This window comes from Hyaena hyaena, unplaced genomic scaffold (genome assembly GCF_003009895.1).
Source record: "Hyaena hyaena isolate Hyena2069 unplaced genomic scaffold, ASM300989v1 scaffold_612, whole genome shotgun sequence".
Taxonomy (NCBI): domain Eukaryota; kingdom Metazoa; phylum Chordata; class Mammalia; order Carnivora; family Hyaenidae; genus Hyaena; species Hyaena hyaena.
Window position 1 is genome coordinate 601495 of NW_024081246.1, and position 16243 is coordinate 617737.

Sequence of the window (16243 nt, forward strand, 5' to 3'; positions counted from 1 at the left end):
CGCCCGATGAAAGGCGGGCCGGGGCTGCCACGGCGAGTGCTCCCAGCCCCAGGCACACGAAGGGGCGCCACGTGATGTGGTGGCCGGCTGTGTCAGGCCGGGGATGCCTGCTCTGTGGGGATGAAGTCGGCCACGAGGCCACGGAGCCCCTCCCTCGGCCCTGGGGTGCGGGGCTCTGCCTGCTGGGCCGAGGGCAGGTGTCACGGCAACGACACCTGCGGAAAACGCTTCACGACCTCCGAAGGGACAGGGCAGAGGAAGGCACTGCCGCACCCGCTTCGGTGATTTCTCCAAAGCTCATTTATCTTTACAGAGAGAGAGAGAGAACCCGCCAGCGGGGAGGGGCGGAGAGAGGAGAGGAGCCCAAGCAGGCGCCGCGCCGTCAGCACCAAGCCCGACACGGGGCTCCACCTCATGAAGCCCTGAGATGGTGACCTGAGCCTGGAGCAACAGCCAGACGCTTACTGGCTAACCCCACACCACTGTCGCTGGGGCGCCCCCGCCCCACCTCGCCCCTGCCCTGCCCCGCCCCTCCCTCCCCTCCAGGGCCTGCGCCCGCCCCACCCCTCCGCTTCCGCACAGCAGCCTCCCAGGCCAACCAGCACCTGCTGTTCTGGCTTCAAGTTTCCAAGTCTCTCGTCTGCTCACCCGCCTCCCCAGGGCTGGGCCACCGCAGCCGCTCTCCCTGCCTGAGGGCCGGTTCCCACTCCCCACGTGTCCGGCGCGACCTGGGGGGCAGCCGCGGCCCCAGCCCAGCCCGGGGCGGGCTGCACACGGCAGGGGCCACACCCAGTGCCGAGCGCACGCAGCGGCTCCAGACCCCCTTGTTGGATTGGACGGATGAGGCCACACGGCCAGTTCGTGCCACCAGAACCCTTTCGATACAGGCCAGGGAGAGGCGCGTGAGACGGGGTTGGGGGGCCCGGCACCACGCCCGGGGGCCTTGCACTGCAGGTGTCAGGAGGGCCAGGACCGCCGGGGGGGGGGGGCGGGGGGCAGGGTCTGCAGAGGGCTGGGAGCGCCAAGCCGACAATGCAGTGTTCGACCCTGACGTCTGTGAGCCGGGGGAGCAGCGAGCCCACCCACCACCCAGTCGCTGGCAGGGGGGCCCGACACTGACCCAAACAGGGCACTTTCCTCCCTCCTGCAAAGGCGCCACAGAGCCACGTGGGCTTGACCCCGCGGGAGGTCAAGGAGGGACAGCGGAGCTGGTTTGTCAGGTGCAGGAGGAAAAGCATGTTGAAGAGGTCACGCAGCCCGACAGGGAGCCTGACACAGGATGTCCCGACCGCAGAGATGGGGGACACTGGGGGACAGGCGCCTGGGGTCAGAGCCCCGAGATCCAAGGTCAGCGGACTGATTGGCCAATCGCCTGAACAGCCATGAAGGGCTAGTACCTATGAGGTGACGTTTCAGATCACAGCCTGCAGGCCACGTCCCCGGGAAGCCACCAGGGCTCCGTGGACACCGGCCAGTCCCCTCGCCATCACTTCCTGGGACCGCAGAGTGCAGAATGGTTTCCCCGCATGGGGACGGGGCACGAGCTCTGGCCCCTGGGATTCTGGCGTGCTCGCAGAGTCCTCCCGCGTCAGAGAAAAGGACATCGCAGAAGCTACAAGACGCAGACGTCCGCTTAGGAGGCGGGAGAGTGGGGTCCGTCTGCACTCTTGAAAGGGTCTCGCGGTCACACCCGCCCTGCAGCGCACCCGGCCGCGGCTCCCCGCGCTTTCAGGGAAGCAAGAGCTCGCATTTTCCACAAATTTCACAAAAACTCAGGTGGTAATCAAAGTATTTCAATTATCCATCCACGTGTCCAACGGCTATTTTGTCTTGAGATGGAGGATCAGTATCTAAGCATTTGCTGTCTCCACAGAGAGAAGAGCCCAGGGAGGGGAGGCCCCTGTTCCCGACTCGGCAGCTTGGGTGACAACGCTGGGACCGCCAGGCGGCCGGGCCGATGTGCCCTGCGTGTGCCCCGCGAGTGTCCCGTGAGTGTCCCGTGAGTGCCCCGCCTGTGCCCCACGAGTGCCCCGCGTGTGCCCTGCGTGTACCCTGTGTGTGCCCCACCTGTGCCCTGCGTGTGCCCGGCCTGTGCCCCGCATGTGCCCGGCCTGTGCCCCACATGTACCCTGTGTGTGCCCCGCCTGTGCCCCACGAGTGCCCCGCGTGTGCCCGGCCTGTGCCCCACGTGTGCCCAGCCTGTTCCCAGCGTGTGCCCCACATGTACCCTGTGTGTGCCCCGCCTGTGCCCCACGAGTGCCCCGCGTGTGCCCGGCCTGTGCCCCACATGTGCCCAGCCTGTTCCCAGCGTGTGCCCTGCATGTACCCTGTGTGTGCCCCGCCTGTGCCCCAGTGCCCCGCGTGTGCCCGGCCTGTGCCCGTGTGCCCAGCCTGTTCCCAGCGTGTGCCCTGCGTGTACCCTGTGTGTGCCCCGCCTGTGCCCCACAAGTGCCCCGCGTGTGCCCGGCCTGTGCCCCACATGTGCCCAGCCTGTTCCCAGCGTGTGCCCCACATGTACCCTGTGTGTGCCCCGCCTGTGCCCCACGAGTGCCCGGTCTGTGCGTGAGTGCCCTGCCTGTGCCCCACAAGTGCCCCGCATGTGTCCTGCCTGTGCCCCGCATGTGCCCTGTGTGTGCCCCGTCTGTACCCCGCGAGTGCCTGGCCTGTGCCCTGCGTGTACCCTGTGTGTGCCCCACCTATGCCCTGCGTGTGCCCAGACTGTGCCCCGAGTGCCCGGCCTGTGCCCGTGAGTGCCCTGCGTGTGCCCGGCCTGTGCCCCACGTGTACCCTGTGTGTGCCCCGCCTGTGTCCCACAAGTGCCCCGCGTGTTCCTGGCCTGTGCCCCACGTGTGCCCAGCCTGTTCCCAGCGTGTGCCCTGCGTGTACCCTGTGTGTGCCCCGCCTGTGCCCCACGAGTGCCCCACGTGTGCCCAGCCTGTTCCCAGCGTGTGCCCCGCATGTACCCTGTGTGTGCCCCGCCTGTGCCCCACGAGTGCCCTGCATGTGCCCGGCCTGTGCCCCACGTGTGCCCAGCCTGTTCCCAGCGTGTGCCCTGCGTGTACCCTGTGTGTGCCCCGCCTGTGCCCGAGTGCCCCGCGTGTGCCCGGCCTGTGCCCCACGTGTGCCCAGCCTGTTCCCAGCGTGTGCCCCGCGTGTACCCTGTGTGTGCCCCGCCTGTGCCCCACGAGTGCCCCGCGTGTGCCCAGCCTGTTCCCAGCGTGTGCCCCACGTGTACCCTGTGTGTGCCCCGCCTGTGCCCCACGAGTGCCCCGCGTGCCCGGCCTGTGCCCCACGTGTGCCCAGCCTGTTCCCAGCGTGTGCCCTGCGTGTACCCTGTGTGTGCCCCGCGTGTGCCCGGCCTGTGCCCCACGTGTGCCCAGCCTGTTCCCAGCGTGTGCCCCACGTGTACCCTGTGTGTGCCCCGCCTGTGCCCCACGTGTGCCCCGCCTGTGCGTGAGTGCCCTGCCTGTGCCCCACAAGTGCCCCGCATGTGTCCTGCCTGTGCCCCTCATGTGCCCTGTGTGTGCCCCATCTGTGCCCCGTGAGTGCCCGGCCTGTGCCCTGCGTGTACCCTGTGTGTGCCCCACCTATGCCCTGCGTGTGCCCAGCCTGTGCCCCACGAGTGCCCGGCCTGTGCCCACATGTACCCTGTGTGTGCCCCGCCTGTGTCCCACGAGTGCCCCGCGTGTGCCTGGCCTGTGCCCCACGTGTGCCCAGCCTGTTCCCAGCGTGTGCCCTGCGTGTACCCTGTGTGTGCCCCGCCTGTGCCCTGCGTGTGCCCTGCGAGTGCCCGGCACCTGACAGCAGGCGGGTCCTCCCCCACACCCTCCCTCCTGTGCCCTCTGGGACACGCCGTGCGCCGGGCCGCGTGTACCTCCCCCGGTGTTCCCCTCCGGCCCCCGCGGGCGCTGGTCTTCCCAACCCCAACCCCACGGCGGGTGTCCCACAACACACTCCCTCCCCACGCAGCCGGCCCAGGCCTGCCCGGGAGCTCAGCTCCAGGAGCCAGTGCTGGTGGACGTGGCCGCGGGCCTTCAGGGGCATCTCAGTTAGCAGCTCGCAGCCCGCGTCTCCGCCCCCACCCTGCTCCCCTCTCAGTCTTGCTCGTCCCGGCAACGGCCCTCGTCGCCCTGACCAAACGCTGGGCCTCCCTGGCTCTTTCCCTTGTCTCACACCTACTTGTAACCTGTTAGCAAGTCTGACGGCCCCACTGCGGGTCCCTCCGGAAGCTGACCCCCTCCCGCATCTCGACACCACCTCGGTCGGCAGCACGTGGCCAGAGCCCACGTGTGCTCTTGAGTCCTGAGCTCTGGCCCCTGATCCGAAGGGCAGCGCGGCCGGGCGGGCAGGTGCACGGCGCCCTGAGGGCCGCAGGGAGGGGCGGGCACAGGCGGGGAAGCAGAGCGAGGCCACCCTCCCGGCCCGGAGGCGGGTGTCAGGGAGGACGGGGCAGCCCGCTGGGCCTTCTCACACGGACGTGGAGAATCTCCTGTCGCTTTCGGGAAGCGGGGGCTTGTTTCCCGGTGGCCCACCCCCCAGGCGCTTCGGTGGGGGCAGCGAGGACAGCGGCAGCCGCAGGGGCCCTTCCCCTCCGGCGGAGCAGGGCGCTGGGGTCCCCGGGAGCACGCCCGCGCAGCTCTGAGTCCTCCCGCCACGGGCCGGGCCCGGAGGGGGGCGGCAGGGCCCGGAAAGCGCTGGCGAGAGTCAGGGAAGGCCCGCGACGGCATCCGCGAGTGGTTTACGGGCTCCCCGATGACAGACACGCGGACTGGTGGCACGGGACGGTCCAGAAACCGCCGGCACACGTGGGGCCGGCTGACTTCCAACAAAGAAGGTCAGTGCAGGGACAGCCTCGTGACCAACGTGCTGGAGATCAGAAGTCCCCGCGGGACAAAGACCGCGTTTGAACAAGTGGCTCACGGCGCCCCAGGTTCAAACCTAACACGAAAAACTAGGAAACTTGCAGGAGAAAAGCAAGCGTGCGCCGGACGTGGACAAGCCCCCTCGGTGCCCTGCAGGAGACACGTGACGAAAACGGACGCAGGACGGAGCCGGGAGGAGGCGCTGGCCCAGCACGCGGGCGCCAGAGGGCGGGCGCCAGAGGACGTGCGCTCGGGGCGCGGAACGTCTCAGGCTCGGGCCCTTAAACAGACGATGATTAACAGTCAACTTCACCACAGAACAGTGGGCTTCGCCCACGAGGACACAGGTAGATGGTAAACAAGCACACGAACGATGGTTCCACGGCGTTAGCGCCGGCAAGCGCAGGTTACGGCCACCGCGGGCCACCGCCACACACCTGCTGCAGGCGAGTGTGCAGCGGCCGGCGGGGAAGGAGCAGCGGAGGGCCCCAGCAGCACCCTTCTAAGGGGGCGCTGAGGCAGGGTCAGCCCGCTCTCCTTGGGAAAGGTCCGGGGTCGGGGGCCACAGGGTCCACGCTGCCGCTGCTGCTGTGCGGGAGCACCATGACCACGTCTGGGTGGACGGGGTGCTGTGTGGCACCGAGGCCCCGCCTGGAACCGGAAACGACACCTGCAGCGACTGGGGAGAGCGCACCAGTGCTGAGTGCAAGTGCCGCTCTCGGAGGCAGGCTGTGCTCCCTCCCGTAGGGCATCCGCAGAGGGAAAACCTGAGGGTGCCCGGGGTCAGGCTGCAGAAGAGAGGGGGCCCGGCTGCGGGCGAGGAGCCTGCAGAGGAGCGGGGGGCCGGGCTGTGGGAGGCTGATGCTGCAGAGGAGCGGCGGGGGGGGGGGCTGGGGGGGGCTGCAGAGGAGCCAAAGCCGGGCTGCAGGCAGGGACTTGGGGGAAACCCAGTGTTGGATGGGGACTGGCCATCCACGCGGGTGGGAGGGTCACGGACCGCACACTAAACGCACAGAAACAAAAGCAGGGCCCGGAAGGAAGAGCAGGTGACGTGCCGCAGGGCCTTGCTTGTTTCACTTTTAATCTCAAGACAATCGTGAGTTAGTATCATGGAAATGAGAATCTTTTAAGTGAAACTCCCACCAGCCTCAAAGAGCCCAGAGAGCCGCAGGGGCAGGGGCAGGGGCAGGGGCGGGCGGGCACGGCCCGGCGCCCTCTCCGGGGACGGCGCACATCGCCGAGGCCTCCTCTGTGGAGCGGCCAGCCGGGCTACAGCAGGATGTGGTACTTCAGCGCCCGGGGGACCCGGTTGATGACAAGCCTCCCGTCGTAGCTGAGGGAGGCGAAGAGCCAGGGGTCGGCGGAGGACCAGTCCACGGCGTACACGCTGTCTTCGTGCTCCTCGTAGGTCGCGATGACGCTGTCCTGTGGGGGCTCCTGACCCCTGCAAGGCACCAGAGACACGCATGAGCGGGGGGGGGTGGGGGCGCGGGGCACAGAGATCTCGTCTCCAAGTAAAGTTAGTCGAGCTCGCGTAAGTGGAGGAAGAATTCAGACAACGGAGCAGGAAAGAACCTCCAAACAGAAGGGCCAGCCCCACCTCCCTGCAGGGCTGAGCCGGGCCGTCCCAGGCCGTCGTCCCCGGAAGCCGGGACTCTGCAGGCAGCCCCCTTGCGGGGGTCCGACAGGAGTCGGCTCGAACAAGAAACGTCCCCTGTGACCTCCGCGCTGCCGACAGAAGCAGCCTCAGCCGCACTCCGCTCACAGCCAGCGGCTCTGCCTCGAGCCCGGGGCCGGGCCACGCCTGCTCCGCACTGGCCAGGAGTGGGACCCACAGGGCCCCCAACCCCCAGGAGCCGGACGTTTCTCAGGAGCACGAGCCGGGGCTGAGCAGATGCCATCAGGACTGGAGAAGAGCGCCCGCAAGGGAGTGTTTGGGAACCGTGACGGCTCGGGGCTCGAGGTTTACCACGTTCCGTGGAACCCCGGGGAGGGGCGGGGCGGGGCAGCCGCTGGGGACGAGGCCGCGGCGAGGGCCACCGCCTCCAGATGAACCACACACCTCGACTCCAAGCCCAAGGAGGGGACACGGGTGACAATCTCTCGCTCACAGGGATGGCCGAGCGATTGATGCACATCAGTTCCCGTTACCCCGAAGTGCACGTTTAAAGACCAGTGACGACAGCCTTTCAAATCTCCCGCGTGGCGTTCAGCAAGAAAACGTAAAGACACTGAAAAGATCTACTTTAGGACCCACACGAGGGGACGTCAGCTAATGTGACCCGACCCTGATGCCCCCGTCGCGGGTGCTGACGCCCTCCGGGACCGTGATTCACGCACAGGCCGTGGCAGGAGCGCCCTGACCACACAGCGGGCGCCTCTGCCGGGAGCCACCCGGACCGGGAGCCTGGGGAAAGGAAGCCCGCACGCCACAGAGCGCGCGCCCTTACTTCTCCTCCGGACGGCACTCCTCATGGTCACTCAGGTCATCGTCGTCCACCAGGTGGCCGAAGGGCTCGGAGGAGATGGACACCATGTTGGACAGGATGACCCTGCTGTCGCTGCTGCCCGTGAGCACAAGCTGGTCGTGCGAGTGGTTGTAGCGGACGTTCCACACCCTGCGAGGCAAGGAGGCAGCTCGAGCCGCACTCGGACCTCCCAGACGGGGTCGTGGCGGGACCGTCAGGGCACTGACCCCAAACTGCAGGGTCTGACGTCAGGAAGTTCCCAGGAGAGGCCTAGGCTCACTGCGCTTCTCTCAGACCTTCTCTGACGTCCCGGATAAGAGAGACGAGACCGAACGGAAGCACCCAAAGCCCTAAAATCTAGAACCGCCCCGGAAGCAAAGTACACCGATGAATGGGCGCATGCAGCCCGCCCCCTCCCCCCAGAGCAACGCCCACAAACGCTGCCACAGGCTGCGAGCATGCTCTGGGCCGGGGCCACCGACACGCACGCCCAGGGAGCCTGCGGAGCCGAGCAGCCGTCGGCAGCCCATGCGCGGCAGCCAGCGGGCACTGGCGCCCCCTTCGGCCGCAGCAGTCACAGCAGCTTAAGAACTTGGCAGCCGGGCTCTGGCATTCCAGGTGTCTACTTGTCTCACTGCGGAAACAGCGTGGCTTCCGCTACGTAACTCAAAGGGCTCGGGGATGTAGGCCAGGACACGTCAACTCTCCTGCGATGTGCCCACTCTGGCCCGAGCAAGGACTCCTGACAGCAGCTTCGTCCTTCTAGATGTTTCTTCCACACACGCACACACACACACACGCACCCGTATACATGTAAGTATATACACAAGTGCACACACACACAAGTGCATACACACACCCAGTACAGAGTCATACACCCACACGAGCATGCACACACACAAAAAATATGCGTGCACACACATACAAGCACACATACAAGTGCATGTATGTGCACACAAGCATGTGCACACACAAGCATGTGCACACACAAGCCTGCGCATGCACGCATGCGTACGTCACACTCATGTGCTTACATGTACAAACACATACACATGGCTTATTGGAACAAAAACCAGCTCGCGCCATGCACGTTGGTCTAGCGCTGATCTCTCACACACGGGAAGTACGGGGCACGTGGTAAACACTAAGCAGCGTCTGAGGGGCTCTCCGCGCCTGCACACACAGCTCTCCTGTCTCGCCTGCTGCACACCCCCACCGGACGGACTAACCGAGCCCCTACGGATGGGCACCCGGGCAGTCTGCAGCTTCCCGGCACCACAAACCACGCTGCGTGGCTATCTGTGCACACTGTTTGCACGTTTGAACCGGCACCACTTCGACAGCACGCAGAACGGAAGGTTTTGTTCTTTTCCCGTATTTACAAATCACAAACATTCAGATTTGGAATTAGCATTTCCTTAGAAAACAAAAACGGGCCGAGTGAGCCGGCTGCGCCTTTCCGAACAGGGAGTAGAGAGCAGACAGTGGGAAGCCCCGCCCCCGCCCCGCCCCCGCCCGCGGACAAGTCCTACCAGTGCGAGTGCTCCTCCAGGCTCTTCACGGGCTCCGTGACATTCCGCGTGTCCCAGAACTTCACCTTGCAGTCGTCCCCGCAGCTGGCCAGGTAGTACTGCTTGTTGGGGTTGAAGTCCAGGTCCCGCACCAGCTGCCCGTGGGCGTTCTCGATGCAGTATATCTGGCTGCGGAGAAAGCGAGGGGCGCTGCAGAGCACGCAGCGGGCGTGAAAACTCCCCTCTGCAGACTCGCCCCGTCTCCCGCTCCCCATCGAGTGCCGGCCTTCGGGGGCCACGAGCCTGCCACGGGCCTGCAGGCCGGGGGTCCCCCTCAGCGCCTCCCCCAGCGGGGCCCAGGCCGAGGCTTCCGCAGGAGCACCCCTGCGACCCCCGCGAGCTCAGGAGGGGACACGGGTTCACGGCTGTCACCAATGTGACCTGGCACCTCGAGAACGGGAAGGAGTCAGTGGGACTGCCCCTGCTGTGAGGAGTGCGGACAGACCGACTTCCCGGAGGGCGGAGGGAGAGAAAGGAAACGGCCGGCGGCAGGGCGGGGCACGCTGCTGCTGGTGGCAGGGGACACAGGCGGAAGGATGGAAGAAAAAACCGGAAAAGCAATAAATAGCAATGAAGGAGACAGCGTGTGTCGTGGCTGGGCTGTCCACCCGCTCACGGCCCCCCGCGGTGCTGACACTGCGGGCGCCTCTAACACCGCCCAGTGCGACACAGGAGACAAGGGGCGCTTAGAACATCGGGCACGTGGCACACACATGCACACATCCACACACAGACACGTGCGTCCACACACATGCATGCACTCATGTGCACGTGCACACACATTCACACGCATCTGTACACAGACACAGGTGCATCCACACACCCACACGCATCTATACAGACACGTACCCACACGTGTGCACACTCGTGCATATGCACACATTCACAATCTATACAGACACACATGCACCCACACATACACATGCGCTCACACACAAGCACACACATCTGTGCAGAGACGTGTGCACCCACGTTTGCACACACTCGTGTGCACACAGGCACGTACATCTGTACACATGTGCATCTACACATATGCACACTCATGTGCACTAACACATGCACTCACATCTGCACATGGACACGTGTACCCACACATGTGCACATTCATGTGCACGTGCACACATGCACTCACATTTGCAGATGGACTGCATCCACACGTGTGCACACACTCATGCACATGTATACATCTGTACACACAGACATGTGTGCACACACACGCGTGTATGCACAGACCTAACGGAACCCTGACTTCCACTGCTCCACGCTGCTCCCCCTAGGGTGGAAACGAGAAGATTCCATCCGCATGAGGAGCCCTGACGTCAGAGACCCAAGGGGAGGGGCAGGGAACCCGGGAGGCTGCCGGTGGCTGGGCCTCGCCTGCGACCACCCCGTCCCCTCTCCCCGGCATCCGTGCGGTGGTGAGCCGGGGGCAGGATCACCTCGCGCAGCTGACGGCCATGCCGAGCGCCCTTGAGATGGGAATGTCACTCCCTTCCATCTCCGTGCCGGGCTTGCCAGCCCTGCACCACTGTAAACCCTGACGTGGTTCTTATATCCTGCATCTTTCCAACACCTAATAGTTTTTCCTAAAACAAGATACCCCACACGTGACACCTTCCATGTGAAATGGGCAAACGTATAAAACTAAAACCCCTGCTGGGGCGCTGCAGGGACAGCCACACGTGCCCAGAACACTGACTGAAGCTCTACTGCGTGCCTGGTGGCAGGAATTTTAACACGAAAGCACCGTAGGTTCCAAAAACAACACAAAAAGCCCCCGGCTAAGTGAAAACCAAAGGTGTCGGCAGAAGGAGAACTGGGAGTCAGCAAGGAGTATGACTGCCCTTTGCCACTCCTGTCCCGGGGCAGCCCTGGGCAGAGGGGTCCCCACGGGGCACGGCCACCAGTGCCCCCCGTCTGTCCCGGGGCAGCCCTGGGCAGGGGGGTCCCCACGGGGCACAGTCGCCCAACACCCCGTCTGCTCTCGGAGGAGGAGCCCTGGACAGGGGGGTCCCCACGGGGCACGGCCACCAGCACCCCGTCTGCTCTCAGTCTGGGCTTGGCAGCACCAGTCGCCGAGTTTCTGATCCCAGAGACTGTAGTTCTCCTTCCCGTCCTTGAAGGGACAGTGGGAACAGAGGGAGACGTGGCCACGGGACCCACAGGCGGCACGTCTTTCAGGCTCGTGGCCCTCGGCTTCCGGCTTCCAGCAGATCTTCACACCCCGAGGAAGTGGCAACTCATTATTTATTAGCCCCTAGTTTTCAGAGGGGCCGCAGGACGGAATTCAAAGTTGTGCCCCCACCCTTGAAGGCAACACAAGTTATTTCACGACATCCGTGTCTGCAGCTCGCTGATGGATTAGGGTGTGCTGAGGGGTAAACTGGATCTTAAGAACGATTGCCCGGCTCCCGTTGCCATGGCAACAGATGTGCACACCATCACTCCTCTGCCTATCAAACCACACCTGGAACAGAAAAATCGCTCTTATTTGTTCCATTAGAACCGCCGGCTGCTGCACATAATGACTTAAATGACAAACTGCGGTGACCCGGGAGGTGTGTGTCTTAAAGGCACAGAAACGGTCACAGACAACTCCCCAAGCCTGACCTGGGGGCTGCCCCTGTCAACGTGTGCGGGCTAATCACGGGGACCAGGAGCCTGCGGCCACCCTCCCATTGGTGAGGTGCCACCAAAGCCCGGTCCTAGTTCTCAGGACAAACCGCCACCACTCAAGGGACATCCACACAAAGAGTAACAACTGGGGAACTCGGTCCACCGTGACGGCTCTGCCAGCTCCGGCGGGGGGCGGGGCCAAAGCCAGACCAACGCTTCCTGCAAATGCACGCACACACGTGCACACACAAACACGTGCGCTCACACTCACATGAACACACACACGCACGCACACCCAAGCGTGCACACACATGCACACACGCACAACGCCATGTGCCCCAAATACATCCGACTCAGAGTCGCCCCCTCGTGGATGAAGAGGGGCGGAGATGGGGTGGTGCCCAGGGCACATCCGCGGGGTCACGCCGGCCACTGACCTCATGCTCCGTGTGTCCCACCCTCGGATGGTTGTGTCATTGGCGGTGGCCACCTGGGTGCAGGTGTGGTGAGGGCTCCACCGTCCCGAGGTGAACTTCAGCTGTCCCTTCCCTTCTAGGGACGCCGAGCTGGCCAGCTGGTAACAGATGGTGTTCCCAGGGAAGAAGGGAAAAACAGCATCGTGAACCTTTTCTCAGGAAACTTAAGAGGACACTTGTACGCACAGGACATTATTGAAAATCATTATGGAAAATAATTAGGGAATTCTGTCTTTGTCACCTCCCCTTAAAAGGCAAACGTGTTATTTGGAAAAAAACTATAAAACTGAGCCCAAAACAAAACAGAAAGCGCATGACATTACTAAACCCTGTGCTGGGCAGGACCCGCCGGGTGTGCAGGGTGGCCGGCTCCCAGCCGCTCGTGCAGTCGGCCCCCCGCAAGGCACGCCTGGCCGGTGAGGTCCCCATGGCCACTCCAGGTGCATGTGATCTGGTGCCCCGCCCCCGCCATCTGGAGGGCCTTGAACCCCTTGACCCCGGAGGTCTGACCAGCACCTCCCCCTCCTGAAAGTCAGGGGCTCCGGGCTGTGAGCCTGGAGAGGAACTTCCTGCCACTCGCTCCCCACCCCCCACCCGCCCATGTGACCTATCTCACTGGCCATGCTGTTATTTGATTTGGGGGCTGACCCTCTACCCACAGGGACCTCTGTGCACAGGGGGAGCATCCAGGCTTCGTCTGTGGGCCACTCTGCCACACGTCCCCAGAGGGCGCCACTTCAACCCCGTTACCTTGAACAGCCTTATTCTCAGAGCCCTCGGAGGGTCCCTGCAGCCAGGCCACCGCAGCCCCAGGCCGGGGCCCGAAGGAGGCCTGTGCAAGTCACTGGGGGCAGTAAGTGTCTCCTGTGACCTCCCGGGTCCCGCAGTCCATCCCCCTCCCTGCCTCATCAGGGCCCTGCAGCACGGGCCAGGGAGAGTCCCCAGGGAGCCGACTGCAGCCCTGGGGGAGAACACCCCTTTTCCCCTCGGGGACACTGGCCCAAGTGAGACCCCTGTAAGATCAACTTCTCCGAGGGACCCCTTCTTTCTAGGACGCGCTGCCCTGCCCCACGCTGGGGACGCTTCCCTTCTGTGCACGGCTTCCTGGCTCAAGTTGGCCCAGAAAATGCTCCTTACTGATGCGGGACATCCCGCAGACAGCGAAGCTCGGGGCTCATCGTGCCCTCGCTGAACCCTTCCCGACTGTGCCGGGGCTGAGGGGCCTGATGTCCATCAGCAGGGGGAGGTGAGGCGCGCCTGTGCCGGCAAGCAGCAGGCACAGGCATCCAGCACCCCATGCGTCCTGGGTGGGGACCGCAGGGCCATCTCTAAGACAATGAACGTGCACGGCGTCCCCAGGACAGGGCGCAGCCGGGCGGTCGGTGCCCCAACTCCCCGCGGGCCCCCAAGCTGACACCACTACCACACACGTCCCCGGATTTGGGGGAGCCTCCCCTCGCCTCTGCCCAGCTGCTCCGGGGCTCTCCCCTGCCTGCCCCCAACCCCTTCCCCAACAGGGAAGTCAAAGAGCCTGTCTCCTCAGCAGAGCGGGCCCTTCGCTTCACAACATCCCAGCCAAGGCCTCTGTTCCGCCATCACATGGAGCAAGTGCAACGTATTAATCCTCTCTCTGCAGAAAGTTAAAGGGTTATTTCTGTTCCAGGAAAGAAATGGGTACTGTGGAAAGAAATTAAAAAAAAAAAAAAAAAAAAAGGTTGGGGGGGGACACCTGGGTGGCTCGGGTGGTTGAGCATCTGACTCCTGATCTCAGGTCAGGATCTCACATTCATGAGTTTGAGTCCCGAGTCCGGCTCTGTGCTGACAGCTCAGAGCCTGCTTGGGACTCTCTCTCTGCCCGTCCCCGCTTGTGCTCTGTCTCTCTCTCAAAATAAATAAGTAAACTTGAAAAAATTAAAAAAAAAAAAATAGAAATAGGTACTGTTCCTCCCTACCCATGGGGACACAGTGCTGGCGAGGCTTGCACAAAGCAGAGCCACGGCCGGCCCAGCGCTCTGGGGACACGATGGGGGTCACAGTCACCCAGGGAGCAGCCGGCCCCCAAGGAGGCCTGGGTTGTGCCCAGAAATGACAAGGGAACCATTGGAGACAGAGGCCAAGGCCAGACGGGCACATGACTGGAGCACGAACGCAGGGCCTTCCCAGGTACCCACTGCTGGTGCCCGTGAACGCCACGCCCACATGTGTGCCAGAGTCCTTGGCGGGCCATGGAGAGCCACCGAGGGCAGCAGCTCGGGGCCAGCGGCAGAAGGGCAGAGGTCAGGCAAGCGGTCACAAGGGGCCGAGCAGCCGAGGGAACCGGAGGCCACGGGTGAGCCGGGACCTGGGGTGTCGGGGCAACGTCAGGAACAGCGTGTATGGGGGATTCAGACACCAGAGCTCCCCCCGCCCTGTCCACACCGGCTCTGAGTCCCTCCGGCTCCCTCCAGCCCCCAGGCAGGGGCAGTGGTGCCCAGAGCAGACACCCACAGAAGACCAGGCTGACCCGGAGACTCCCCGAGAAATTCCTGGGGGGTGATGTGGCCGGGCCCAGCCCGTCAGGTGCCACCAGGGCCAGTGGGCAGCACCGAGCAGGTGGGGTGACAAGGACACGCGGACTGCGTGGTGACGGGACGGCGCACTCCGCTGATGAACGGCAGCTCTGCCCGTCCCACCCCGGCACCACACTTCACGGCTCCTCTCAGGTTATCACGGGTACTGGGGCCCCTGGGGACGCGAGGGATGTGGGTCTGGGTGAGGGGGCTCCGCGGGGCGCGCAGGCCACCACCACCAAGCCATAAGCCATGACGACACAGAAGGTCATCGAGGATGACCCTCGAGCCGCGTCACCAAGCCCTCAGCATTCATGTCCCTTCTGACTCCATCAGGGCTCCTAAGAGAAGTTAAATCAGCAAAACTAACAAGCGTCCAACGGCCACACCACAGAACCAGTCTCCGGTCTCCAGCCTCCAGACGATTCCAGCTTTCTGAAGCCAGTTAGCAATTAATCCATCAACCAACCAGCATCCAGCCGTGCAGCCAAGAGCACATACATCGAGTGGCCCTGGCCACGCCCGTACAGCAGAGGGACCGGCAGACAGAGGGTCGGTGACCCAGCCCGCACCACACCCCCCTGCTGCAGGGGTGAGCACCCCACATGAGGCAGCGCTTGCCTCCAGTGGGAACACTAACTGGTTATCGGCTAGCGCGCGGTCCTGTCCTGGTGAGATCACCGCAGCCACACGATGTGCATACTAACAGACCCATTTCCCAGCTGAGGACACCCAGGTATGGACACGGAACAGCGGCCGGTAAACCGCAGGCAGCCTGAGGCATGGCCGGGGTGAGCGACAAGGGAAGTCTGGGCACTGGAGACAGAGCAGAGTGGGGGCGGCCGGGGCCGGGCTTGGGGACATCGCGGGACCCGGGGTGGCCTCTGGGGCTGCGCAGAACTCGAGTCGCTGAAAGCAGGGAGGGCGGGTCCTGCACAAATGAGGCAGAGACGCAGAACGTAAAGATCCTGACTGGACAGTGGTGTGTGCTGGGGGTCGGGCAGAGGGGAGGCGGTGTAGACCGAGTGGGGCAGGGTCTGTGGAAGGTCAGCCTGACGGCCCGAGGGCAGGAGGCGGGACAGCCCTGGGTATCGGCCGTCACACCACAGAGCTGTCCCCGCTGACGGCGTCCTACGTCACGCGAGGTGCCCCCACTGGCCCTCCAGCTTCGATGAGGCTGGCGGCCGAGCTCGGGGCCCGCGAGCAGGGAGCCGCGGGCCAACCACACCCTGAGCTGGGGGCATGTACCCCCGGTCGAGCCCTCGGCTGACCCCCACACCACAGCCCAAGAGGCGAGGGGCGCCAGGCCGCCAGGTCCCTGACGGTCACACAGAGACTGCTGTGCCGAGTGGCAGCCACGGGAGAGAGCCACCTCGGGGTACCGGTCGGAGACATGAGACACGCGCGCAGAGGAGAGGGGAGGCCCCGGGGGGCGGGCCAGCCCAGCCCCCTCCACGGCCGGGACACCGGAGACCGGAGCTGGCGGGCGGCTCCCCGCGTCTCGCGCGGCGGCGGGGCAGGACCGGGACCCGGGCTGTCCCTGGCGCACGGCCCGCCCGGGGCAGTGGACACGCCAGGCCCTACGTCCACTTCCCAGACAGCCGGAGGGGGGCATCGTGGTCGGCGCGGAGGGTGGGCAGCGTGCTGTCCGTCGCACAGTGTGGCTTCCTGGTGACACGGAGGCCGCGCTCTGCAAGGTCC

The 16243-nt window shown here is 64.6% G+C and overlaps 1 protein-coding gene across 3 annotated transcripts in view; it reads right to left on the minus strand.

Moving 5' to 3' along the window:
- Nucleotides 1–5925: 5925 nt before the first annotated feature.
- Nucleotides 5926–16243, minus strand: part of EIPR1 (EARP complex and GARP complex interacting protein 1) — a 126115-nt gene continuing 115797 nt past the window's right edge. For all 3 annotated transcript variants that reach the window (XM_039257378.1, XM_039257377.1, XM_039257376.1), the window contains 4 exons: nucleotides 11955–12091; nucleotides 8863–9030; nucleotides 7313–7480; nucleotides 5926–6306 (listed from right to left, as the gene is read on the minus strand). In XM_039257378.1, the coding sequence (XP_039113309.1) occupies nucleotides 6132–6306; nucleotides 7313–7480; nucleotides 8863–9030; nucleotides 11955–12091 (648 nt within the window). In that variant the 3' untranslated portion in view covers nucleotides 5926–6131. The remainder of the gene's footprint in view (nucleotides 6307–7312; nucleotides 7481–8862; nucleotides 9031–11954; nucleotides 12092–16243) is intronic.